Source organism: Rhipicephalus microplus, chromosome 1 (assembly GCF_043290135.1).
Source record: "Rhipicephalus microplus isolate Deutch F79 chromosome 1, USDA_Rmic, whole genome shotgun sequence".
Lineage (NCBI taxonomy): Eukaryota > Metazoa > Arthropoda > Arachnida > Ixodida > Ixodidae > Rhipicephalus > Rhipicephalus microplus.
The window spans coordinates 207953757-207980317 of NC_134700.1; the positions used below are offsets into that span (position 1 = coordinate 207953757).

The 26561-nt window shown below is 42.1% G+C and overlaps 2 protein-coding genes across 2 annotated transcripts in view; one reads left to right on the plus strand and one right to left on the minus strand.

The window, feature by feature from the left end:
- The window catches only part of LOC142804383 (uncharacterized), a 51818-nt gene extending 48335 nt beyond the window's left edge, over positions 1–3483 (plus strand). Inside the window, exon 4 of the mRNA XM_075891108.1 lies at positions 1702–3483. Within this exon, the coding sequence (XP_075747223.1) occupies positions 1702–2187 (486 nt within the window). The 3' untranslated portion in view covers positions 2188–3483. The remainder of the gene's footprint in view (positions 1–1701) is intronic.
- Positions 3484–5825: 2342 nt separating this feature from the next.
- LOC142804425 (UPF0764 protein C16orf89 homolog) overlaps positions 5826–26561 on the minus strand; it is a 92672-nt gene continuing 71936 nt past the window's right edge. The window contains exons 5-9 of the mRNA XM_075891112.1: positions 24883–24994; positions 22847–23006; positions 7148–7276; positions 6906–6956; positions 5826–6285 (exon numbers count right to left, since the gene is read on the minus strand). Coding sequence (XP_075747227.1) covers positions 6188–6285; positions 6906–6956; positions 7148–7276; positions 22847–23006; positions 24883–24994 — 550 coding nt within the window. The 3' untranslated portion in view covers positions 5826–6187. The remainder of the gene's footprint in view (positions 6286–6905; positions 6957–7147; positions 7277–22846; positions 23007–24882; positions 24995–26561) is intronic.

Sequence of the window (26561 nt, forward strand, 5' to 3'; positions counted from 1 at the left end):
GAGGGAGCAAGGCCTCGAGGAGGTAGTGTTGAACAGCAAAGTAAAACAAAAGATTGTAAAGAGCGAGAAAAGCAGATTTCTGGAGCTGTACAAGCGTAGCTCTATCCCCGTTGCGCAATTGTACGAACGAAGCAATGTTTTTAATTTTTTTCTTTTTTCTGATTATGTTAGGTGCTTTTGTAGAAGCACCAATCTTAACATGCACATGTCAATAATAAAAGAAAAATGCTTTACTTGTGAGTTGAAAAAAAAAACGAAACAAAATAATTTCATTTTACAATGTACAACTACATACAATAATACTTTATTATTGTGAGTGAATAACTTGTAGAATACTGAAAAGTTATCTCTGTTCGACAATATTCTTCAATTGGTTTTGTAAGAATTTAGTGAGTAAAATAAATGATTGGATTTGGAAGATTATTCGAAAGTGTAAGAGCGCTTCACTATTCCTATTAACTGAAACGTTTCATTCCCCCCTTCCAAATCTGCACGTCATTGCATTTGTGCTAAAAAATGTCGACGCCATAAAAATGTGCACACAACAGTGTGAAGCGAACAACCGCAAGATACGAGGCTACCACAGAGGCTCATATATGCACAGTTAAGTGAAACACTGGTATCACAGGCAGAATGCCCTATCAAACCAACCAAATGAATTCAACAAACAGCTGGGTCAAGGAAAAAAAATAGGGGACATTATGCGTTATTTTCAACTGCGGTGCAGTAAGTATGAAGTAAATTGAAAGGGGTTAAAACGGAAGTAGTACCCTATCCACAGGCGGTATCTGAATACCCAACCCCAGAATTGCGTCGCCGGTGCTCAACCGGTTGAGCTTTGACGGAAAGTGCTGCCTTGTTTACTTTGTGGCGTATTTGTGTGTTCATCATCCTTAGGAGATGATGTCCTCCTTACATCGTTGCGTATTTGTTCATAATCCCTGAAATACGTTGTCCCAAATACGCAACGAAGTAGTAGACAGTGGGAGACCTGTCCTGCTACCAAGAATTAGAAAAGCCAGCTGGCTTTGCTCAACCAAGCCCAGAGAACCATAAAGGCCAGTAGTACCCTGGATTGAGGACCCCACCCACTCGCCAAGAAACCTTATATTAAATAAGAAGAAACCTTTTCATCAATTCCTGGGAGTGTTAGCGCCGCTCATGGCCAAGGTGGTGAGTGTGAAATACTTTTTTTGCGTCACGTTGCAAGTGAGGTGGAAGCTGACCAAAACTCCCTGGGTTTCTCGTTTCACTCGCTTAAGACGACTCGAAGAGAAAGCCCGTCTTCTTTATATGCTTAGTTGGTGTGGGATCTTCTATTCTTCCTCGGTGCCTAACGCTGCTTTGCATGGCCTCCAGGAATGGTTGCATGGCATGGCATGGTTTCTGCAGCTCACCCGACCTTGCACTACCTCCGTGATCGGCCCACATTTGACCAATCGAAGATGTCGTATCAGGATGTCTTCATTTGTCGTGTTATCTGATGTCTGAAAGACTGACGCTATGATGACGTGGCATTTTGGCGATATGTGATGTGACGGGGATGCCGTAGTCTGATGATGACTTTTTGCATCAGTCGAAATGACGCGGCCGATGCCGACATCAATGGTCAGATTTCACATTTCATTATTCCTTTAAAGCTGTCGCCTTAATAGACCATCGCAATATAAGGCATAACGTTGCTGGTTGTTTTTTTTTCAGCGTATATCCCCACGACAAAGCAACCATGCCGACGGGAGTAGCCACACATGCGAAACGACCAGCCTATCAAACACTGCGTCATCATCCAGAGTCACGGGCACTTCCAGTAACGCCGAGGCAGGAAACCGCACCAGTTCGAGCTCAAGGTCAAGCGAGGTTGTGCATCTAATCGCGATTGACCTCACCGAAGGCGAGGCTCTCTTCTGCAAGCAGCTTACCTCCGAACTACGTGAGATGCCAAAGTACCTGCAAGATCTGGCGAAAGTTCGCATTCAGCAGGTTCTTTTCGACGTCAAGTACATGGGCCAGGAGCACATTGCCGGCTCCCCCGAGGAGCTTCAGCGAACACAGCCGCCGGGTGTTGCCACAGTACCGCACCTCGGCCAGAGAGCCGCAAGCCTCCCGGAGGTCTATTCGCGAGGGTCCTCACTCTCATTTAAAAAAACCCGGCACCCTGCGTTTGAAAGGACGATTTCGAGCGTCTAAAAGGACTAATAAAGTTAGTAGAAAATAGACGGTTGTGAGCCCAAGCATATTTAGATATGTGGCGTTGTTAATAATATGCGGCACCCCGTAATGTAGAGGTGCTTGCACAAGGCAGCAGTGTCCGAAAAGAGAACAGCTTCCTCGGTAACATAATATTTTTTCTGGTGCAGGCATTCAAACAGACACCAAAGATCTTTCATAGGTTGTCTCTCTGCCATTAAATCATTGGAGTGGGTCAATGGCAAGGACAAAAAAGGCAACGACACAGGCGTAAACTTACGACGCAGGCGTAGGTAAACGTCTGCGTCGTGAGTAAAAAGAAGCCAGTGGTCATGATATAAGTTCATATGTTTTCACGGTTTCAAGAATGTTACTGGGAGGTATGTGGTGCAAGTGGCTTTTTTCTGCTCCGTACATATCAGGTTGTAAATGCTCGGTTATCAAGAAGTGTGTTAGTAGAAATGAGCATGTAGCACCTGTGAGCAATGTTTAACGTGTTAAACAGATGTTAACTGTAAAAACAACGTTGTGTACTCTTATTTTATGTGGACTACTTTATATGGGGAAAACAGCTCTTTGCATTAACGTGTTATTCAGAGAGCGTGAGTTTTTTTGAAGAAAAGTGTGCTTATATGCCTCTATAGTCACATGCAGTCAGCTCAAATTCTTCACTTTTTTATGTCGAACTAAGAATTTCTATAATAATAACGGCTTGTTCGCAAGACTTTATGTTGATGCAGTGCTTATTGGTAGAATGGATGTCAGGTGCATTGGCCAGCCAATTGAATCATGCTATCCCAGCAGGAAACGCCATATATTGGGAGTACACTTCACTAGCGTTTCCTTTTTAACACGTATTCGCTTCGTTCTTTCATAATAATTTGCTTGTTCTCGGGTACCTTTTACTAAAGAACCATGTTTTACCACGGTTAAAGAAAAATAACGTACGTTCGTACATATATCAACAGTTGAAGCCTTTCGAAAAACAAATATGTCAGGCAGCACAAGGCGGAGCCGAGTATATTACGGCAGACACCTGCGAAAGAGCTCGGGCGCAATTCTCCTAAACACGGGCTAGCTCACGGCTTGATTTGATTGATAAGCTTTCGAGAACTAACTCAGCCAAATGATAAGGCGTCATTGAACCAACAATTTCTGCGCGCTGAATGCTCGCTACATCGCACGTTACCCCACTTCGTCATCAAATTGTAGCGGTGGGTTGGTGTATTATATATAAAGCGTATGAATTCGTGGTACTGACGAGAAAAAGAAAATAAAGGTATAAAGAGAACACAATTTTTGGTGTCATTTTCTTTTTTTTTAGTCTTGCGATTGTACTTATCGCACTACAATTGCTTTTTGGTGACGCGAGCACTCGCATGCTCTAATGCATGCTGTTGGCTCTGCAGTTTAAACAGTTTCAGTCTGGTACTGGGCTTTCTTCGTCCTTCTCGTCATTACTTTAAAAAACTCAAGTCAGTTTCCTCAGGTGTCATCTACTCGTTTCGCAAAGGCCAATAACTTCCTTTCCCCAAGATTAAGGACCAATTATGGTAAACTTACCGTAAAATTTTCGTCTGTATTCTTGCGCAATTCTTTACCTTCATAGATTAGAAGTAGATCTCTTGTAATTTTTAAAAAAGGCTTGCATCTGCACTCGCTAAATTCATGGTGCTTTATATTATACAGAGTATGGTATTGTATTTTTAGGTTCTTTTTGTGCTTATCTGAATGTTTTGTATGCATCGTGCTTATATGTATTTTACATATCTCAATTCATTTTCCTTCCCGTCTTAATACTTGGTATTATACTGAGTGAATGTCATTGCATATTTGTATTAGTTTCTTTGTGCTTATCTACACATTTCATATATCTTGTATTCACTATTTTGTACTTATCTGTACATTTATATATACCTATTTTTGTATCCCTACCACTGTTTACTATTGCGCTGTATCTCTGATAAATAATTTTTTAGGAGGTCTCACTCACAGTCTTGCGACCTTGAGACCTCCTTCTGTATTTGTATTAAACACATGAAATTTGTCACTTGTATTTCAATTTCAATTAAATTTCAAATTTCATCATTGTAATAGTCTTCGTTGTAGTCTTCATCGTCGTAATCGACATAATCATTCTCATGATCCCCCCGACTACGCCCTCTGCAGGACAAATGCCTCTCAAAAGTTCCGCCAATCAACCCAGTCCTGTGCTTGCTGCCGTGACATTACACCCGCCAACATCTTAATTTCATACACCCAACTCAGTGTCTGTCTCTTCCTCAGGCGTTCGCCTTTTGTTGGAGTACAATCAGTTCCCTTAATGGCCAGCGGTTCTCTCCGCTGTTCTCTTCCGAGGCTGTTGCGCACTAGTTTAGTTTTATGCTTATAATTTTCAGACCCATCGTAATGCATCTCTTGTTCAGTTCAGTAATCATGAGCTGTGGTTCGTTCCCTGAGTTACCTATGTTATTAAGGCACTCTACACTAACTAGTATTCTTATCTCTTCCCGATATATGGCTTTGTAAACCACCTGTAAGCACGCGGTGAATAGGATCGAGACTATCGTGACTCCCATCCTTACCAATATTGAGTAAACACCACCTATTTTATTTTAATTTTTCCTCTGGCTACCCTACCAGGCCGAGACATGACGTCACCATCCCCATCACACCCACGCAATAATTGCTTTAGGTATTCATTCTTTCTTAGCACGATAGTCGATTAGAATAAACTAATGCAGTTGTTTCAGCCCCCGACTAGTATTGTTTCCCATCGGAATTAGAAAGTGCACTCACCACTTTAATCGTATTGCACACTACTGTACATGCTTATATAAACGTAGACCTCTAGTTTTTTTGTACCTTCTGGCACCTGGATGTTTGTAACTGCCCTATGTACATTGTATAACCTGTACATATAGTATGCCCATGTACTCTCCATTCGTTCATGACTAACTTCGTGTACCACCTTGCTAAAAATCACCGAATGGTGATTGTAGTACCTGTAAATCAAATAAAACAACCCATTTTTATTGGGATTTTGTCATTGTCTTTGTGCAGAACTATGATGGCTGTGAATCGGCTGTAGATTTCTGGCGGTATGTTTATATACACTTTGTCGATGTCCTGATTCCGCAGTGCCTGCATATATGCGGACACCTCGACCGAATCAAACGCTTTCTTGTAATCTGTGAGGGCTCTGTATACTGATTAGTTGTATTCCGCGCATTTATCTATCATCTGATTGATAGTATTTTTCTATTTTTTTCTTGAGGATTTCTTGTTTGCTGTTACGTGGACTGCTTACATGCGGGGCGAAGCCAGGCAATTCATATCGAGGAGGGGGGGGGGGGTGATATGTTCGGATGCATTTTTGTGCTGTGCGTGTAGTTCATGCACGTACAAAATGATAATTTTCAGGGGTGAGAATTACGGTTTGACTCCTCCCCCCCCCCCTCACCACACTATTGGTTACATGGGTTTTGATGAATATCTTCTTCCGTTGGGCGAGTCGCAAAGAAAACTAGCTGAAAAAAAGGAAAATAAAACGGTGAATAGCTGCTCACAACGGCCTACTTTTTGTCATCGGCTCTCCGCTGTAATAAGGGCAAGTAAACAGTTCTCAGAATGCAAAATTTGCACGTGGAAAATAAGCATAGTTTATTCTTTCGTATAACAAGTACCGCCCTCTTGAAGGCAAGGCGCTTTTCATGGCATGTTGGTCCTGCAATCAGGTACCCCCTTTTTGTTCCAGATCAAATTTCTCATGACACTTTTGGACCGAGCGTTGTTCTTTGTGTTAAGTTTCATTCTTTGTTATTCTGTGCTTCCCTATAGATTAAATACTGATCTCTTAAGTTGCGTTGATATGCCTTTTCACGTTTTGTAGAATGCTGGCCACGAGGCTGTTCTTCACATGTTTGTGAAATTTGACGCTATTTGGTTTATTTCATGTTTGCTTGTTTAGGATTTGCTTGTTTAAGATCGTCTCAACAGCTTAAGAACTTAATGTTAAGTTGTGTGAATTTATCAGATACTTCAGTCCAGCTGACATCGCTATTGCTCCCAATATTGTCTTGTGTGGTCGGCAGCGGTCTGCAAGAGAGAAAAAAAAGCAATGAAAGATCAGTGCGCATGCACACACACACACACACACACACACACACACACACACACACACACACACACACACACACACACACACACACACACACACACACACACACACACACACACACACACACACACACACACACACACACACACACACACACACACACACACACACACACACACACACACACACACACACACACACACACACACACACACACACACACACACACACACACACACACACACACACACACACACACACACACACACACACACACACACACACACACACACACACACACACACACACACACACACACACACACACACACACACACACACACACACACACACACACACACACACACACACACACACACACACACACACACACACACACACACACACACACACACACACACACACACACACACACACACACACACACACACACACACACACACACACACACACACACACACACACACACACACACACAAAACATGCGCGCGGACGCTCATATAGCGGCGTCTTTTTGCAACTCTGTGCTCAAGACACCCAAGAGCGGGTAATTCGAGTGAAATACACCTTTAACGCACCTTGCAGCCGAATTTCCGCTCGCTTGGTCCTAGCCGGTTTCCTCTTGAAAGCTGTAAATGAACGGACAAATAACTATAGCCGCAAACTTTCCGCCAAAAAAGGCCGGAGCAATGAGTTCGGAGGCTACAGATCTTGTAAACGTGTGAGTAGATCCATAATCTTTCCATTCCCGCTATTCATAGCTGCACCTACTGGTGAACTCGGTGCACTATTACTGCAAGAGCCAGATAAATGCCCTTACTTGTGAGCGGGTCGTCGACGATTTCCAAAGAGTCTGAAAAGCAACCGTCCTCTCTCTGCCAGCTGCGAATGGCACGAATCCACTCCGGCTTGTAGAACTCTGGAAAGCCGGCCAACCCGCAGAAGCCGACTGGAAGACAAAGACCGATATAGAAGAACAACGATGCAACTGAGTAAGGCAAAAATGTGGTCCTACTTGTTTTTCTTCAACACGAATATAGAACACGAAAAGACCCATTCGCCTGCAGAATGAATGACACGATAATGAATTGCACATCTCGTGTGCACCTAATGTGTTCCTTTGCGTCGTACCTTTGTACCCATCATTATTAGGGTCCCATTATATAAATTAGGTGATTGCGCGGGTCACATGCTTGATTCATTGCGTGTTCTCCTGAAATGTATAATTTTAAAATGAGGATAAAGTACATGAGCCATCCATGTTTCAGTACTGTTTGCGTTGAAATATACTATAACTTGGGATTTTGGTGCTATCCGATCATCAATTCCTTGGCGTAAAAAAAGAGGCATTCATTAAACAGAAAATTGAAGAATGTACTCCCTTAGCAAGCTGTTTAGTATTGAGATTAATTTAAATGAAAATGAACTTCAATGAAAATTGGCCGTGGTGCATGTGTGTCCCTGACATACCCTTATCTGCTACAAGGAAATGGGAAGTTGCGATACCGAGAGTTCTGATTTCTTAAAAACAGACATGTTATTCGGGGAAAATGGCGGGGTTAAACATGCGTATGGTCGACTTCGCTGCCTTTGTTCCTTTCCACAGGAATGAACATGTCAAGTCACATTTCGTGGCCCTTATGTTACCTAAGTCACATTTCGTGGCCCTTATGATACCTAATTTTACGTTTTTTATACTTTAATTATCTAGTTATTCGCGCAGTGACGGGACAGTCACTCGTTGCGTGTGTCTTCCCGACTTACAGTGCTGAACAGCAATTACAGTTCTCACCCCACTATAGAGGGTGTTTCAATATTCTTAAGAGTCCTGTAGCAGAAGTTCCGGTCGCCATCACATGCGGGATAGTGAAATGACCTGAGGAGCAACTTTACGCATGACGCAATTCACCGAGTGGCATGTTGCCGTCGACTCTTATTCTGGCAGTAGCGATGCTGGCGAAATAGTGTCAACCGCTCGGAGTAGGTTGCTTGCCCTCCAGGGAAACGGGTCATGGCTTCACTGGTATAGGCTGAGGTCGAGACAGCGAAGGCCTACAGCTCGTAAACAGACTCAGAATATTTCACCTTTGCATTTAGCCTGTGGAGTCTGATGAAAATACTTAATGCGTACGTAGCTAAAACAGCCGCGTTCAATGCACTTGAGTTGCGTGCCTCGTCGCAGCCGCATACAATTTGGGAATTTTATAGCCGAAGTCGTGCTTTATTTCACTGATGTGTTAATGAACCAAGCCACTCCTAAAATTCAGCGAAAGTTACAAAATCCTTCCGAACCCTGGGACATCCACATTTTTTAATCTTCATGAGCTCTGTGCATATTACTATGACGTGTCCACAGCATTTACAAGCTTTTGCTCAGAGGTAAACATGCCTCCAATGGCTCCACACAAAGATAATGCGAAATAATGTTGTATGAGACTTTACAAGGACACACTTTCGACAAAGCTATTATAATTTTCGTTAGACTAAACGAGCCACGCCAAGAGCACAGTTTTTGTCATACAACTAATGAGTCGGCATCCCAAACGAATTATCATGTGCAAATGTTGTGGACAATTTCAAAAGCGGACAGAAGCTTCTTCGGCCTCTTTAGTGCCTTCCTGCGTGACTAACGGAAACGCATCTTGTTCCTATGCCGTTATTTGTTGCAGAACGGCAAAAAGCGCATGTACCGGTGAGAATACGGCAGCAACTACGGTTGGTACAGCGATTTTCGCTTACCCCACGAAAGCAAACGCGCAACGACAGCGCCACTACATTTTCGTGACGTATGTTCGGTAATGACTTCAGAGATGGCGGTTGTGCGAACATGCTGCGCGCACACTATCTCGGAGGTCATGGTTCGGTGAGATTCGTCTTCGTAACGTCTACGTAACGTCAGGCGGAAGCGATTGAGGAAAGTGCGCCGGTGGCGCTGACAACTACATGGCTGGCATTTTGCAGGCCATCAGATCGACTGGTACATTCATTACATTTGCATCATCTCCCTTCCGCTGCATACAAGTTGTAGTTCCTGCAAATTCCTCTTGTTCACGTTTCTTTGGCTCCAAAAATATTTAATTTAGCAGCTCTGAAGATGCTGCAGCCATGGGCGATGACCACTTGTCTCTCTTTAGTGTGTACGCAGAGAAATGGGGTGCTTATGCGAAACAGCGATACAGACAGAGTGGCACTGTGAAGTGGCGTTAGCCCATTAATTCTGACAAGCAAGGGATGCTAACTTCACATCACAGCCGGAGGTCATGGTTCGGTGAGATTCGTCTTCGTAACGTCTACGTAACGTCAGGCGGAAGCAATAGAGGAAAGTGCGCCGGTGGCGCTGACAACTACATGGCTGGCATTTTGCAGGCCATCAGATCGACTGGTACATTCATTACATTTGCATCATCTCCCTTCCGCTGCATACAAGTTGTAGTTCCTGCAAATTCCTCTTGTTCACGTTTCTTTGGCTCCAAAAATATTTAATTTAGCAGCTCTGAAGATGCTGCAGCCATGGGCGATGACCACTTGTCTCTCTTTAGTGTGTACGCAGAGAAATGGGGTGCTTATGCGAAACAGCGATACAGACAGAGTGGCACTGTGAAGTGGCGTTAGCCCATTCATTCTGACAAGCAAGGGATGCTAACTTCAGATCACAGCCGTATTGAGGGATTTGCAGTCCAAATGGCCTAACTCTATGCACGCTACAAGCGTTGTGACGCATCAACAACTGAGGTTAAAATTATTTGAAAGCTTGCGATTAGTTTACACGTGGTATTGTCCAAGAAGTTGGAACCCTGGCCGAAATGCCACGGCAATTTTATCGTTGTGAGTGCAACGGTAAAAAAATATATTTAGCAAGATAATCTGTTGCTGGCCCTGTTATTCATATATACTCGAAAAGACTAGAAAAATTGGTCCCGTATCGGCATGTTCCACTGCAAATGTCGTCGAAAGACGATAGTCTTGCGTGTTGAGATAGTGAAGAAAACGTTTATTTGATGTTCTGCACGAGGAAATCAGTGAATTCTATTGTGCAAGCGCTGCGTTAGAGAGTCTCGATCCGTGCAGCAAAGGCAAACGAGCGCATCGAGGCACGTTAGACACGAGCGCCATCTGTCAGCTATCTTCGAAAACGAAGGAAGGCGTGAGCGTCCGCGGAGAAAGATGCGCGCATGTCTCAGAGGCGATAATGAGTAGAATGCAAATCAACGGGCAGGTACCACCACCGTGTCGTCTTAGCAAAGCATTGAAAACACTTGCCTTTTTGAGCATCGCGTTGCACTGTTAGCGCAGCGTGATAAACGCTACGGTCCTTGGAATTATTTTTGTGTGCCTTCTCTAGTATAAAGACACGCCTTCAAGACATCGATGTGTTGTTATGGTGCCTTAGATATGCAGAATAATTGCTATTGAATCGACAATCGCACAAGTATGAACGCTGAAACTTGAGCAATATTAGTGGGCGCTGCGGATGGGGTTGTCCGTTTAAGGTATCATTCGATGCCAAAGAAAAATCTTTACGGCGGACAAACAGACGAATGTCCAGATAGACAGACAGACAGAAAGACAGACATAAAGACCAACATTTGGGCTTCGAAGGTCCCCAAAAAAGAATCTCGTCTTTAAAACAGCGTACGTACGCGTGTACAAGAGAAGACAACTGATACACACTGAAACTAACAGCAGGTTTAATGAATCTACTACACATAATGTTCCCAAAAAAAGCCAAACACGCGTGCGTCGTACATAAAACACGCGGGATTCAATAAAGGAAATAATGCCATCAGTAATCACAATTTTTACATAAGCGATTTCTTTCTTTGATAGTGATAGCTAAGGTAAACTAATGCATTTGTTTGAACTGTGTTTCCAGATTTGATACGCTTAACTCACTTGACGTTCGTATTGCGTGTTTCCTTTACCAATAATTTGTATGCCATGACACCGACCATCTGTTATGCCCTTGTCCTCGATTTGCCTCTGACGGACAAAAAATTTCTGACGCGTTGCGACAATTGAACGATCGGCCACCTTCTGTGCAGATACTGCTGGAGCACCCTCCTCGTCTTTCGTCGGCTCACAAGGCGGTCAAAGCCCTTTTGGACTGTCTGAAGATTACGAGCCTATGTAAACGTCTTTGACTTTTGCACAGTACCACCACTGCATACGCGTCAGCCCATGTACTCGCAGTTTTATTCACTATTTTTCCTCTCTTTCTTCTCTGTCTCCTCTTTATACTTTCCTTTCCCATTTGATCTGCGTAGGGTAACCAACTGGGCATGTGCCTGGTTAACCTCCCTGCCTTCCTTTATCCTTCATTTATTCATCTACTCTTGTTCTTCCTTCCGTCATACCTCCATTCATTCCTGCATTGTTGCATAAACAGTAATATATTTTATTCCCAACAATAAAATATCGTTGCTTGCAATGTACATTTATGAAAAAAAAAGCACAGTTGTCCTCATATTTGTAGTACATCTCGTCGATGTTTTGGTGCTCACTTTTGTTAGACAATTTGCGTTGTATTTTGAGTGTGGTGAACCCTTCCTTCAGCCGTGGTCTTGGATGTGCGTTGCTTCCACTGACCCCATAGGTGCATGCGTTGAATTAATATCGCTAGCTTAGCTACACCCACTGGCGGACAAATGCCTCGTCCAGCTTTCCCCAGTCTACTCGGTCCTGTGCTTGACTCAACCACGTTATCTCTGTTAAATATGTGATCCTCGTCTGCCCACCCAACGTTCTCCCTGCTCTTCGCGCGCTTGTCGTGTCTATGAATCCAGTTTGTTGTTCTCAATGAGAAGCGGTTATTTTGCCATCGCGCAGCATGCACTGCCCATGCCCATTTCTTCTTCTAGATTTAGAGCTGGATGTCATTCACACCAGTTCTTTATTTGACCCACTCTGATTCCTTCTTGTTACACCTACCTTTTTTCCCGATCGCGTACTGCGTCGTTTTAAGATGAACCCTTGTAAGCCTCTAGATTTTAACCTCGTAGATAAGCGTAACGGTAAGATGCAGCCGTTATGTCGTAGGAGGGGGGGGGGGGGGGGTGTCAAAACATTCTAGGCCACTGTCCCATGTACTTCTATGAAAGTGTGACCCAGTAACGTTTGACCACAACAGCACCTTTACATTGAGGGATATGCTTCAATACGTGTGTATTTCGCCCAATATATTGCGCAAAGTCAGTAAGTACATGAAGAAAAGTTTTCGCAAAATCAATGTTGCAGCACATGGACGGGCACACTGTTCGGCAACGAATAAAATTTAGCCAGCTTTGCGTTCACTCGTGTGTCACACCTCGATTTTGGCTGATTGCTTCACCCAAATACGGCGCACTTAACCACGATGTTGGATGGCATGTGCAAAAAGCCTAATATCACGGAAGGACACGGTGACAGGGCGGCAGAAAACAGCCCCAACGAGTGCCTTCCACGCAAGCTGTGTGGGTAAAGAGCAAAAGTTCAAGGTATCTCAGTGGTGTATATTACCTACACTGCGATGCTAAAACCTCTCATGATTTGTTCGCAGTGGGGATTCAATCTTACCTAAATTATAAATTGTTTAAATACAGCTATCATCTCAATTTCGTGGATCTCGCAATTGCAAAGGCGTACATTTTCTCAGGCACGTAAGCGCTTACGTATGGGTAGCTAGAATTTCGCTAACGCATAACGAAATTCGAGACACGAAAACAGAATAAAGGAACATGACCAAAATCATTGACTACGCTCATGACAGTATTGAGGATTCGAAAAAAAAATTGGAAGAAGCGGTCGCTGAAAATGCTCGCTTTGAAAGCGATAATGCTGCTCTACGCCTAGAAAATGCGTCCTTGAAAACTTCTGTGTTTGAGTTGGAACATCAATTAACCGGCTGTTAGAAGTACTTCAGGAATTTAAATATAGAGATACAAGGCGTTGTGAAGAGGGAGACTGAATCGGTCCGCGACTTGCTTTGTAAACTATAGGCGCGGTTATCGTAGAGCCGCTTAGCAAAGATGACATAGAGGCGTGTCACTGCGAACCGAGTAGAGCGGAGAGCAATAGCAACATCGTTGTTCTGTTCAAGTCTCGCATCAAACGTGACACTGTGCTAAAGAAAAAAAACCCAAAAATAAAAAACGTGCCTTACAAATGCAGATTTGCGCATTGGAAACTCCACTTCTTTTTCACCGCCAGTGTATGTGAATGAACATCTCTGCCTGACGTTGGAAAAAAAAAAACTGCTCGCGACGGCTGTAAAGAAGTACGAAAAAAAATGGAAATCTGTGTGGTCCTTCAACGGGAAGATATACTAAACAGACTGAAGTAACAACTGCTGTACACATACCTAGCGAGCGTGATATCGACAGGATTTTCGGAGGGCACAGTGGTTCTGCGTCTGCGTAATGTCAGTTGATGTGCTTGCTCGAAACTTTTGTATAGCATTTGCTCTCTATCCATGGATTACCTAGAACTTACCTAGAGATTACCTCGTGGTATCTGCTTACGCAACCAAACAAATAACTCTGTTCTGCATATTTCTACGGCGTCAATTAACTATAAACGGGGTGACGTTGCATTCTTTTCACAGCAAATTCAAATGAAATTCGACCTCGTTATAATGGCTGAAACTTGGCGTACAAATGATGAACCAACTTGTACTCCGGATGGCTACAATACATTCTATCCTAATTGGACGCATAAGTGAGGAGGAGGAGGGTTGCGTTGCTCGTTACGACAAAAAAGAATTGCCACGTCGTCCCTGACCTAACTAAGATAGCAGATGATTACGAAATAATTAGAGTCCAGTTTAAAGATGAACTTATCTCGGTAATCACCGACCGCCAAATGAAAGCATGCCAAGTTTCATGCAATTTTACCAGAACGTCTTGGAGTACGCTTGTTGTAATAATTTTCTCCTTATTTCTGCAGGAGATTTTAATATTGACCTACTGGAGGAAAATTGTGTCACCCGCGAGCTAAATGACCTGCTACCACCCTGTGGATTGAAAACATCTAATTAACACGCCAGCACGAATCACATGCTTCACTGCATCAGCACTGGATCTTGTCATTACCAATATTGACACAGTAATTTAGGGCGCAGGCGCAATAACATCAGATATTAGCGACCACTGTCCCGCGTTAATGAACTATTTTTGCAAACCTCTAGATAGAGGGACGCGGCAGGTGCAGCCTACCATACAGCACATTTCATCTCGAAGTCTTGAAGCTTTTACTCTAGATATGTCCAATCAGTGCTGGTCATTTGTATATAATGATCAAAATGCGGATAACGCATATGACACACTCATTCAAAATTTTCAACGCATTTAAGCAAAACACTTTTCTTCTAAAGTGTTCAAATTGGCAGGAAAGGCAAGGAAACCCTGGGTCACTCGCGAGAATTTGACAATGATAAAGCGTAAAAACATCTGCTATCACACTTTTTTACGTACGCGCTCTGCTGAAACATTGAAAAAATTCAAAAAGCTTCGAAATAGATTAAACTCTGTACTTCAACGTGCCAGGAAAGCCTACTATCAGTGTATTTTTGAGCATAATCGGCAGCGTTCAAGTGCAACATAGGAAATAATTAACGACATACTCGGTCGTAATAATTAAAATGCTTTGCCTGAGTCTAAATCCTTTAGAGGTAAATATTTAAGTGGCGCAGCACTTGTATATTATTTTAATAACTACATCATAATTGCGGTTGCGTTATGGAATGAAAACGCGCATTTTGTCGCCGGAAGCAGTAACGCGAGGCAAAGTATATTTCTTGACCTAACAAATCAAAGTGAAGTATGCAAAATCTTCAAGCATCTAAATAATACGAAATCGCTTGATGCCAATGAGTAACAGATCACACCAATAAAACACGTTTTATATTTATTTGGTAATGTACACACATATATACATATAACTTAGTCATGAACATAGTGTTTTTCCAGAAGACACGAAGAAAGCTCGAGTATCAGTCATTCTTAAGGATGATGACCTCAACAGTGAAAGTAACTACAGGCCTATATCGGCCCTTTCTGTCCTCTCTAAATGCTTAGGAAAAAATTTAATGTCCGCATAACGAAATTCTTTCATAAATACAATGTGTTAACAGATGCGAAGTTTGGCTTTACACGCGGCAAGTCCACTGAAACTGCATTGTTGACATTAAAGGAAGCTGTACTTCATAACATTGAACAAAATAAATTCCCACTCAGCATCTTTCTAGATATCAGTAAGGCATTTGACTCACTTCATCATAATATATTTTTAGACAAATTAGAATCAAATGGTATGTGTGAAGTTGGCAATTTTTAATTCAATCTCATCTTAGTAATAGGTGCCAAAGTGTTTATATTAATAAAAATAGCTCGAAATATTTGCCCCTTTCTCGTTGTATGCTACAAGGCAGTATACTTGGTCCGCTAATGTTTAATGTTTACAATATTAATATTCTTCAGCTGCACACAACACTTAAATACGTTATATTCACGGACGATTCAGCAATAATCCCTGATGGCGATAACATAAATAATATTGTAAGCAAGGCAAACAACTTGCTTTCAAGAAATCCATCATGGTTCAGAATGAACCAGCTTAAAATTAATCCAAATAAAATCAAAGCCATTGTTTTTCGTGCCAGAAATGAGGTACCCACTACCCATCAACCTTTAGTTCATGAAACAGTGCCGATAGCTATGTGATACTTACAAAATACTTGCAGTTTATTATCCTTCAAGTCTAGGCTGAGGTACACATGTAAAATTTCGTTTGTTATAAGCTTTCTTCGATAACAGGAGTGATGTCTCATTGCCGTAACTTTTTGACGCAGGAGCTCAAACTTCACGAATATATATATATATATATATATATATATATATATATATATATATATATATATATATATATATATATATATATATATATATATATATATATATATATATATATATATATATATATATATATATATATATATATATATGACGCTACGATGAATGGGTGACGTGGCCTGGCTCATACCCCATGTTTATTCTGTTCTGCACTTCTTCCTCCTCAGCTTCTACCAACCATCACTTCATACGTCACACGATTCCCCCTCCCCCCGAAAGAATGCGCGAGCTACAATCTAGAAGGCGCGAACAAATGGAGTCTTATAATAAAAAAATAATGCCAGAAAATGCAGTAGTTCCATGCCACACGGCGGTTCCATGCACTTGCACAAAATGTTCACAGGAAAGGCAGTCCGGTGATATATAGGAGACCTCAGGTGGGCGAGGTTGGCTGTTGCGTTCTGGAGAGCATAACCATGCCTTCAGCGTTAAAAATGATGATGGAACAACCTGGTTAGTATTGAGGAACGAACAAGGTTGGGAGTCCTTGTAGCGTTGGAAGGTCAGATGTCTCATGCGTTGGATTCTGAGTCGTGGCTGCGTCAGACGCTTTGCTTCTAAAATGCGTGCTTCTTGACGGATTGTGACGGCGTGATGCCTGCGGGCTGGCGGTATGCAAGAAGTGCTTCCGCATCTTTCTTGGCGTTTTCCGTGGTGTTGCGGTCTGTGTAACTGCAGGCGCAGGGAGCGTATCTGGTGACTTTTCTCTGTGCGAGAAAATTTGACGTCTTGGAATACTTTTTGGGTTAGAGATCTTATTTTCCGATGTTCTTCAATTGGTGAGTGTGCTTCCGTTAAATTTCGCGTTCGTCGATGCCTTCGTTGCAGTCTATTTTGTTGTCGCATGAGGTTGCATGCTGGGCTATGCTTGCTTTGCTGATGCTGCTCAGGAAATGGCTGTAGTGGCAAGCCTTCCGGAATGGGACATTCATTTACTTTGAGGTTTGACGCGTCCTGTAGACAACTGATGCATGGTGAACAGGTTTCTCGCTTATCGGGCATGGTTGGTGGTGCGCCATCATTGCTAGCCTGCTCTTCAGAGGCTTCTGTGACGTAGTTGATTACGGACGCTTCTGAAAGACAACTGTGTACGAGGTTTGATGTATGATTTGCTTCTGAATTGGTTTGATTCTTGGATCGGTGACCACTGCATGAGGGTACCACATGTGACGTCGCATCACCAGGTTCAAAATGCAAATTTTGGCAAGTCTGCGGTGCCATGGAAATGAACTCTTGCGACAAAAAACATTCAGAGTTGAGAGATAGTTCATCAGGGGCTTCTTCTTCGCGGCTCACTATGAGTGGTTCTTGCGCCTGGTAGCATGCGACGTTCGATGCGTCTGAGCCTTCTGTGTTTGGAGTTTCTGGTGGCTGCGCACTGGAGGGCAACATTGAAACAGGGGTAGTTCAGTAAGGTTTGAGTTGTAAATGGCCTTCTTTCTGTGCAACTAACGATGCGAGCTGTTCTGGCGCATGAATCTGGGTGGTAAGTCCAGGGCTTGGCGTAGCATCGTCCGAGTTCCGCAGCTCTATCCCGACCATTGTGAGCGTGCTAGATGTGAGATGGACATTGTGAGTCACGAAAGATCCAAGCGATGGAAAACCAGGAGGCGGGCCAAGTCTGCGAGATGGGGAGTAAGCTGCTCCAATGCGTGAAGACTGATTTTCACTCTTTGAGTCATCTTGGCGTTGTTTGGTATTTTCCCCATGTGTCAGCTGGGCTATCATGAACAAGGCGTCCTTATGACACGAATAGTGACCGTTAAGATCCTTTGAAGAGCTGCGTCGTAGAAAACCAGGTGGTGGACTATGTATGCGAAACGAAGCATGAAAGGCATCAGCAGGGTGAGCGACGTCTCGTGTCGTATGTTGGTGCCACGACTTTGAAAATGCCGAATTTCGTGAAGAGAAACCTGGTGGAACGCCACGTTTCTTGAGAAATAAGCGTGGACTGTGACGGCCGAGTGTGGTTGTATGCAGATGGTCGGTAATGAGGAAGTCCTTGTCGGAGTCGTTAAAACGGCCAATCATCTCTTCCCTGACCTTTTGCCATGATTCGTCGTTTTGGAATATGTCTGTCAAGTAAAACTTGAATGCCTCACCGGAGATGTAGTCAGTGAAGTTGGTGATCATTTCCCGTTCCGATTATGATGCAGCGGTTGCGTGGTGCTCGAACAGGTCGAACCAGTCCTATACAGGTCCATCGTCCGCTGCTCCGGTGTACTTGGGGATGGGAAGGTCGTCTGATGGTGCTTTCATAATGCTGGTCTTGGTGTAGTTTTGGGATGTACTTTCGTGGTCCACATTCGGTCACTGCGTCTTGCTGAGACGTTCGGAGATGGTGGCTGGTTGATGAAGTGGCCGCCAGGTCTTCATCCTGTCGACTCGTGTGACGCTAGATGTGGGAGACGTGGCCTGGCTCATACCCCATGTTTATTCTGTTCTGCAGTTGTTCCTCCTCAGCTTCTACCAACCATCACTTCATACGTCACACACTCACACACACACACACACACACACACATATATATATATATATATATCTTTATATATATATATATATATATATATATATAAATATATATATATATATATATATATATATATATATATATATATATATATATATATATATATATATAATTTGATTCACATCTAACGTATTGCGGCCGCCTTGTATGGGGGCCACGACAAGCAAAGCAAACATAATATCATTGCTCTGCAAAAAGAGATAGCCCGACATATTGGAAACATCGAGCCGTATGGAACGACACGTGGAGCTTTCCAGGAATTCGATACAATATCAGCTGACAACCTTTAAACATTTCGCTTATTTCACACACTTTGCTTCTCGAATTGGGAGCTCTGTAACTTCGTTAGATCCCTCTCACGCCTAGAACGTCGTCTCATTACAATTCCCACAAGATATACCAATATTTGGTTCGTACTGCGTTTCTGCACTACATACAGATGCCAATCCTTGGCCTACAATGTTCCCACAACACTTAACACGCACAAAAGTTCAAAGTTCAATAACCTACAACAAGAAACAACTTCAGTCACATTTATGCTTTCTGTCTTCATAGTAACATGCGCATGAACTATTCTCACTGTGTATGTAATTTTTTTCATAGTTTAGCTACTATCAACAAATTGTATCGTGTTGCATCTTTTCTTGCAATTTATTAGCGATATGAATGTACGTGTGTGTCACGAAAATGTATATATGTGTTTTAAAGCCTACAAGCGTTAATGTATTCGATGGCCTATACATGGTGTATATTGCTTTTTGGAAAACCGTTTTTTGAACATTTAAAGTAGGTGCAAAATTTATCAGTTGGGCAATTATTTTTGAATTAGTATGTATTGCTCATGTTTTATATTTTATTTGCATGCTATTAACTTGTCATGATTTCCGCGCTACCACCACCTGTATGTACAGGTCACGAGGACATTTTTCAAGCTGTTCTCACAGCTTTTAGCCTTTGTGACCGTCTAGTTTTGTCTGGTAAATGAAAACAATTTTTGAACCTGAATTTGACTCTTTTTGCCAGAAGATTTTAATTGGCAAGCGGTAATATCGATAACCTAAATACCAGGAGAGTAAAAGGTTGAAAAAAGTATCGATGCAAAATGGAAAAGTGAAATTGGTTAAACACGAAAGGAAGGACGGACGAGGAGAAAAAAAAAACACATTACGGAAGATTTTCATTGTTCTTCGAGCCAAACTGCCGATATTATTACTAAACTGCCGATAGGGTTTTATTGTGGGGGCTTCGTATAGCTGCGGAATATTTTTGACCGCATGAAAACAGTGTTTTCGCTAACATACTCACATTCTAAATAAAAGGTTTACAGTTTCAACGCGAGGGCAGAGCAATGAATGAGGTAGCAGCGAGTTGCACTTGTTGCAAAAGTTCAAGCGTTGTACCCCAAAAAACTTCCAGTAACCTAATATACCAGCTACTAATGTCGAAACTCAAAGCATATTTTCAAGTTTTTCTTCAAGGGTAAGCAAGATGTTTCTTTTGTTTTTCAGATAAAAGGAACACACATGAACTTCAAAAAATTCCCTTCTAATTTTCACGTATCTAAAAAAAACATTTTGGAGTATATTTTGCCAAAAAAAAGGAAGGAAACTAGAAAATGAGTGGGCTATTTTCTAAATATCTTCTTGCCCACCGATGCTATTAAGGCACATCGGAGGACGAAACCGGATGTCATGAAGGGGCTGTGTTAGTAAACAGTGAAAGGGTAAGCAAGGCTAGCAGCTAGCTCTTTTAGATCAGATGTCGCGTAACTGTACACAACTCTTGTGCAAGAAAATACGGCTGCTACCAGGGAGAGAATGCTTTTTGCAGAGTCTCATCGCTTTAAGAGCGCAGCACGAAGACAGGTATATACGAGACGTTCACTATTGCCTCTCGAGACAACACGCGCACCAGCGACCGCGACCACGCTCTTAGAATTAAAGTTCACAGTTGCTATAGGGGAGCTGTTTGGGCTTGTTGTTTTGACAAGGTACAGAACAAAAACGCAAAATACGAAGACAGAGAAGAGGCTATACATGCACGAGCACTGCCTTGAAACTATTTCACTTGAAAACAAGCAACCTCATATATTGCCAAAAACGCTTTCTTGACATCAATCTCTTATTCTGCAACCAACGTTTATACTAAGACTTGAAGCCGCGTGCCAATAAACCTTTGCTTCAGTGTGCCTCGGCACTCTGGAAGCTGGTGAAAAGGTGTATGATGTGTGTGTGTTGGGGGGAGGTGGTGATTATTTAAGAGAAATATTAAAAAGAAACTTGAGCCCTGCAACTGTCTGCACCAGGGTGCGATACTTCAGCAGTATTGATTGATTAGGGGGTTGAACGTCCCAAAACCACCATATGATTATAAGAGACGCCACAACTCAGCAGTAGCTCCCAGTGAAGGGATAAGGAGGGATTAAAAGAAAGGGAAGTGAAGTTGGAGAGAAAAGATACGAAGAAGCTGAGAGAAGTCCGTGGACAGTGGCCCGATGGGCGAGTGGTCGTCGAAGAGATGACATCGCGGACGGGACAGCTGTCAGACCTGAAATCCAGCGTGCGCCTAGGGGTACGGTATGCAAAGTTATGTCTATCCGCTGATTTTCGTATGTCTCGCGCTGAGCACATGCACGGCAGTTTCAACGATCAGGTACTTCCCCTAAGGGATTCGGGGCATCATTCGCACGTACTCCTTAGCGTTGCTCAAGGCCTTTTGAGCCACATGGTACCGAAAACAACTATTTTGTCGCCTTCGAATAATGAAGTAGCAGTCATTCTATACATTCACTATCTTTAACATCATCTCAAAGGTATAGGTGAACGTACAAGCGTTAGTTTTTTTTTCTTTTTTGCTTTGCCAGATAAACTGCGATATTTATGCAGATTGACTAGAGCGTGTGACCACAAGAAAAGCGAGTACAATAAGAAGCATAAAAACATTTTCATTGACTGTGGATAAAATATAAGTTTTTCAATCTGCCTTTTACTTATAGTAGCAAATATGTTGGACAAACCGGACGATAGCCTAATGATAGGTCCCAGGAGCATCGTTACAACGTGTCAGATATGAGATGGGAGTTTTCAGATGTATACACTGGAGACCTTACACAGTTATGAGCACTTGTGATCTTGTTTACAATTATTCTTCATTTGTGAGCAAAACGTAGACATCAGTTAACCTGTGAAATTGTTGAGGTGGAGTTTATTGATAGATTACAGGAAGCATGTGTTTCAAAACTGTCAATTGCTTTTTTCAAAAAAATGAGCTAGGTTTCTTGCGTCTCGATAGGAATTTCGTTCAGAAGGCACGCACTTCATGTGTTGCGGGGTTTTAGGTGTATATGTGGTTGCTTGTTTCGAAATGTAATGCTGTAGTAAGTCGGCACTCGTGTGTTTCAAGACACTTGTCTGCCTTCGACTTCCGTGTATCATAGATGTTGCTCGAGCGACCCCCCCTCCGCCTTTCTCCAACGCTCCTCCATTTTTGTTGAAGTCGGGCAGGAGATCTCTTTTATGCTTGAGCAGCATTCGATGGTAGGTCTAATACGCGTTGCGATTTTATTGCATGCGCCCTCCGAGCGATAGAGGTGGGCCGGCCTGTCTGATTTCCTCTCCAGCCACGTTCGATGGCACCGCTCACGCACTTTTACCTGCGGGTGAACGCAGGATGCGTGGGGGGATGGTACTATTTGAACTTTATAAGAGCAAGACGGTGACGGTAACACCGACGGCAAAAGATTGTCTAGAGTGTCCATATAATTGCTATTATAATAAGACAGAATGAAAAAAAAGAACATCAGGAAGTCAGAGACAATATCGTTAAATCAGCTCAGTAGCTTTCAAATTGCAACACAATAATTTAATTTTCAAGCTTGCGCTGTAGCCAACTACTCGCGTAATTTCATGTACAGCCGAGATGTATGATGCTTTAATAGTATCCTCGCATAAAAATGTAGGCGAACAGTGCTCAATAATAGACGCAGGAGAACGAAAATGACCATCCACTGTGATAATCATCAGTTAAATATTAGCAGAAGTTATGCAGACGTACGAATTGCCGAATTTCAGATAAGTAAAAAATAAATGAAGCAAATGAAACTTGCCTTGTTCAATAAAAAGGTCTTGAAATCGTTCTGTCAAGCCCTGTTTGCTTTCGAATAGTGCGTCCCTGTAAATATTACTGCACGTCTGGTGGAGGAAGGTTATGATGTTCATTTCCCTATGGTCCCTGAGGAGTTCTTGTAGCCGCTGTCTACACGGGCTCTGTAAAAGAAAATAATTTTAAGGAAAGCATAGACATCCAGGAATTACCTTGTTCTTTTCTCCAAAGACAGTAGGTATCCTAAGCAATTCCTCCAACCGTCAAAGCGGGACGACTGCACCGGTCGTAACATGCTCCTACTTCATGTGATGAACAAGTTGACTAAAGTCTGGTTTCATAAGCTTGCCAAAATCACAATATTATTATGAGACGGGCCGTGAAAAATTGCGGATCGACTCTCTGGTGACCTTCAACGGTAACGTGTATACAAACACCCCGCATGTCGAAATAACTGTACAAGGTATTCGTATAAAACTCGGACATTACAGCACCGTACTATGTACACTCGCGATAATGTAGCACCTCTTAATAATATATATATATATATATAAGGGAAAGAAGTGTATACCTAAGGGCTCGTATTTCCGTGTTTTAACACAATAATAATGAGATATAACAGACAGTAATGCCAAGGAATGTACAGGGGAAGTTATTAGAACCAATGGAATGTAAATAAGAAGAAAGAAGAAAGAAAAGTGGATGAACAAATTACCAGCTGTGAGCAGGAATCGAACCTACGACCTTCGAACGCGTTATTAGAAGGTCGTAGATTCGATTCCTGCTCACAGCTGGTAACTTTTTCATCCACTTTTCTTTCTTATTTCTTCTTATTTACATTCCATTGGTTCTAATAACTTCCCCTGTACATTCCTTGGCATTACTGTCTGTTAATCTCATTATATATATATATATATATATATATATATATATATATATATATATATATATATATATATATATATATATATATATATATATATATATATATGAGACGGGTGATATATAGAATCTGAGAAGGGTGATATATATATATATATATATATATATATATATATATATATATATATATATATATATATATATCACCCTTCTCAGATTCTATATATCACCCGTCTCATATATATATATATATATATATATATATATATATATCTTGTGGTTGTGATTCTGTTAAGTTAGAAAGAAGACAGAAAATAATGAACAATTGAGCAATTGTACTATTAAAACATATTGTACGCACATTAAAAAAAAAACCTGAGTTACCTCTTGAGATATACAGCATCACAGAAACTTATTGCAGGCTACAAATTTAAGAGCGGCGTCATAGCGTAACAGGCGCAACAGCTCAAGCACTGTTTGACACGTTATTACAAGTTATCATTGAGCATGAGTAATCACGAGTTATAACGGTAGAGGGGCGGGCGATAGCAATCATATGATCAGCTGAGTAAGAAGATTTTTGGATCGCATAATGTGGCAGCTGATGAAGCAGAAATTTAGTTTCTTTGTAGCATGAAATGTGTAAAATATATTGACTGTCTTACGGTCAAGTTTAGGCACTGCGCTGAGCAAGATTCATACTGCCATGCATAAAAAATGAAGTGCTACTGCATGAAGTGCCCTTAATGTGCAAAAATAGCTCTCATATTTCTTGCAATTTGCTATCCTGAAATCGGTAAAGTAGCTGTATAACGTACCTTACTGAACGCACTTCGGTAGTTTCAATGTAATTGCCTGCCCCTAATAATAGTTCTCTCGAAGTGCTCATGTGCGATTGCTGCACTGGAAAGTTTCGCCAAGACATATATTTGCAATGCTTTTAAAGCTAGCGCACACGCACACGCACACACGCACACGGCACACGCCGACACAGAGAGAGAGAGAGAGAGAGAGAGAAAGGGCAGACACAGAGAGAGACAGAGAGAGAGCACAGCTTGTATGCAAGGCTTGAATGACACCATCATTTTGTCATAACCTTTAAAAACCCCGATATTGATGTTTCGCCCCCTGGTCTTATGCATACATGCTTGCGCTTACGACGTAGGCGATGAGTGTGTAGAATACTTCGTGTGTTAACCAATATCCGTCTGTGTAAGGATCCGTCATGAGGTCAAAACATTGTGAGCTGATTCTGCAGTCTTCTGGCTTTCTGAAAAGAAGAGAGAGCAAAAAAAAAGAAATACGCATGTTTTTGACATGAAGGTAAAGAAGTACTAGAAACACAAACAAACCACAAAATAAACAGGGATCATTATTTCATCTGGTACAAAACTCAACTGCTCTACGATACGAAGGCAACTTGCATACGTGCTATCATCGAGCGGTGATAGCCATTATGGGCAACGCCGCCTTTGCAGGGGGATCTGTATACGTGAACACCGTCATCGGTTTCCTATACCTTTCTTAGCCGAAAATATTTGTTTGGAGCCAGGCAAGGCAACGTTGATAGATGAATAGATTAAAGAGGAAGCGAATCACACTGCTTTGTTTTTTGCGCGTGATATGAGTCTCTTTACACTTGGTAGTTTAAGCACCCACTATAGTTGTTTCTTTCTAACATTGTTGCTTTGTAGGAACCCGATGTCGAGTTTCCGAAATCGTACAAAGCCCCACACGTTTCGAGTACTTTTCGCAAGATTCCGTCTATAGTTTTGGCATGTTGGTAGTTTGTCCCTCTGCAGAAACCACAGCGTGCACACGCGCACACACAAAACCCCGGGATGGCTCGAAACGGGACTGCTAAGAGAGAGAGAGAGAGAGAACAACTTTATTTAAAAATAAAAGAACCCCGGTCCGGGTCTACTAAAAAAAAACCTATTCATCAGACCAGCCTAGAAGTTGCAAATGCTGGAGCAGTGTCTTCATGATGTCCGGGGAGGAGTCTGCCAGCCACTCCTCCAGGGTCTTAGGTTTATAGGTACGTTCTTGAGGCTCTCGCCCAAGGCTAACTTGCAACTAATGCTTTTCTGCACATCCTGAGTACACATATTCCCACGCCTGACACAGCGAAAAAGTTGTAATAAAAAAGGGAGAAAAACGGCCAAACGTCGTTTATGCCAAAGAAGGGACTTGAACGCCAGTGGAATTGACTGCAGTAATATACTGAAACAACTTTACGGCAGTAATAAATCAGGTTTTGTCTTCACAATGCCAAGAAAGTGCTGCTACGAGTCCTATGGCTTTCAGTAGAGAACTTCGTTCCACTTCATTACGGTTTAAATAGCACAAGGTTTTAAAATATTACAAGCTCGCAGGTACATATGTCCCATCTGGAAAATCGCTTCGTTAATTCGTCAGCATTTGTACTATCTGTCCTATATAGAGAAGGTGATGGAAGGGAGGCTTGTTTGTTTGTTTGTTTGTTTGTTTGTTTGTTTACATATGCTGTGGCCATACCTTGAGCTTTAGAAGGAATGGAAACATTAAGTATTGCAAGTAGGATCAGGAACAAAATGCAATAAAATGCTACTAATGGTAAAACAAAAACACACTCAAGAGAAAAAGAATGAACATGTAGTTTACAAGCTACTGAAATATTCTTCAATTGCAACCAAAAGTAAGAGAAAATGCCAAAGCTCTGGAGTACGTTGAAAGCAGTAGTGTTTAGATGTATCATAATGGGCCAAAAAAGACGTTATGCTTCAGGCATGGGAGCCAGCAAATGTGATGAGGCCACCACCAAAAAAAGGTCGGAGGTTGAGTTGATAACTGCACAT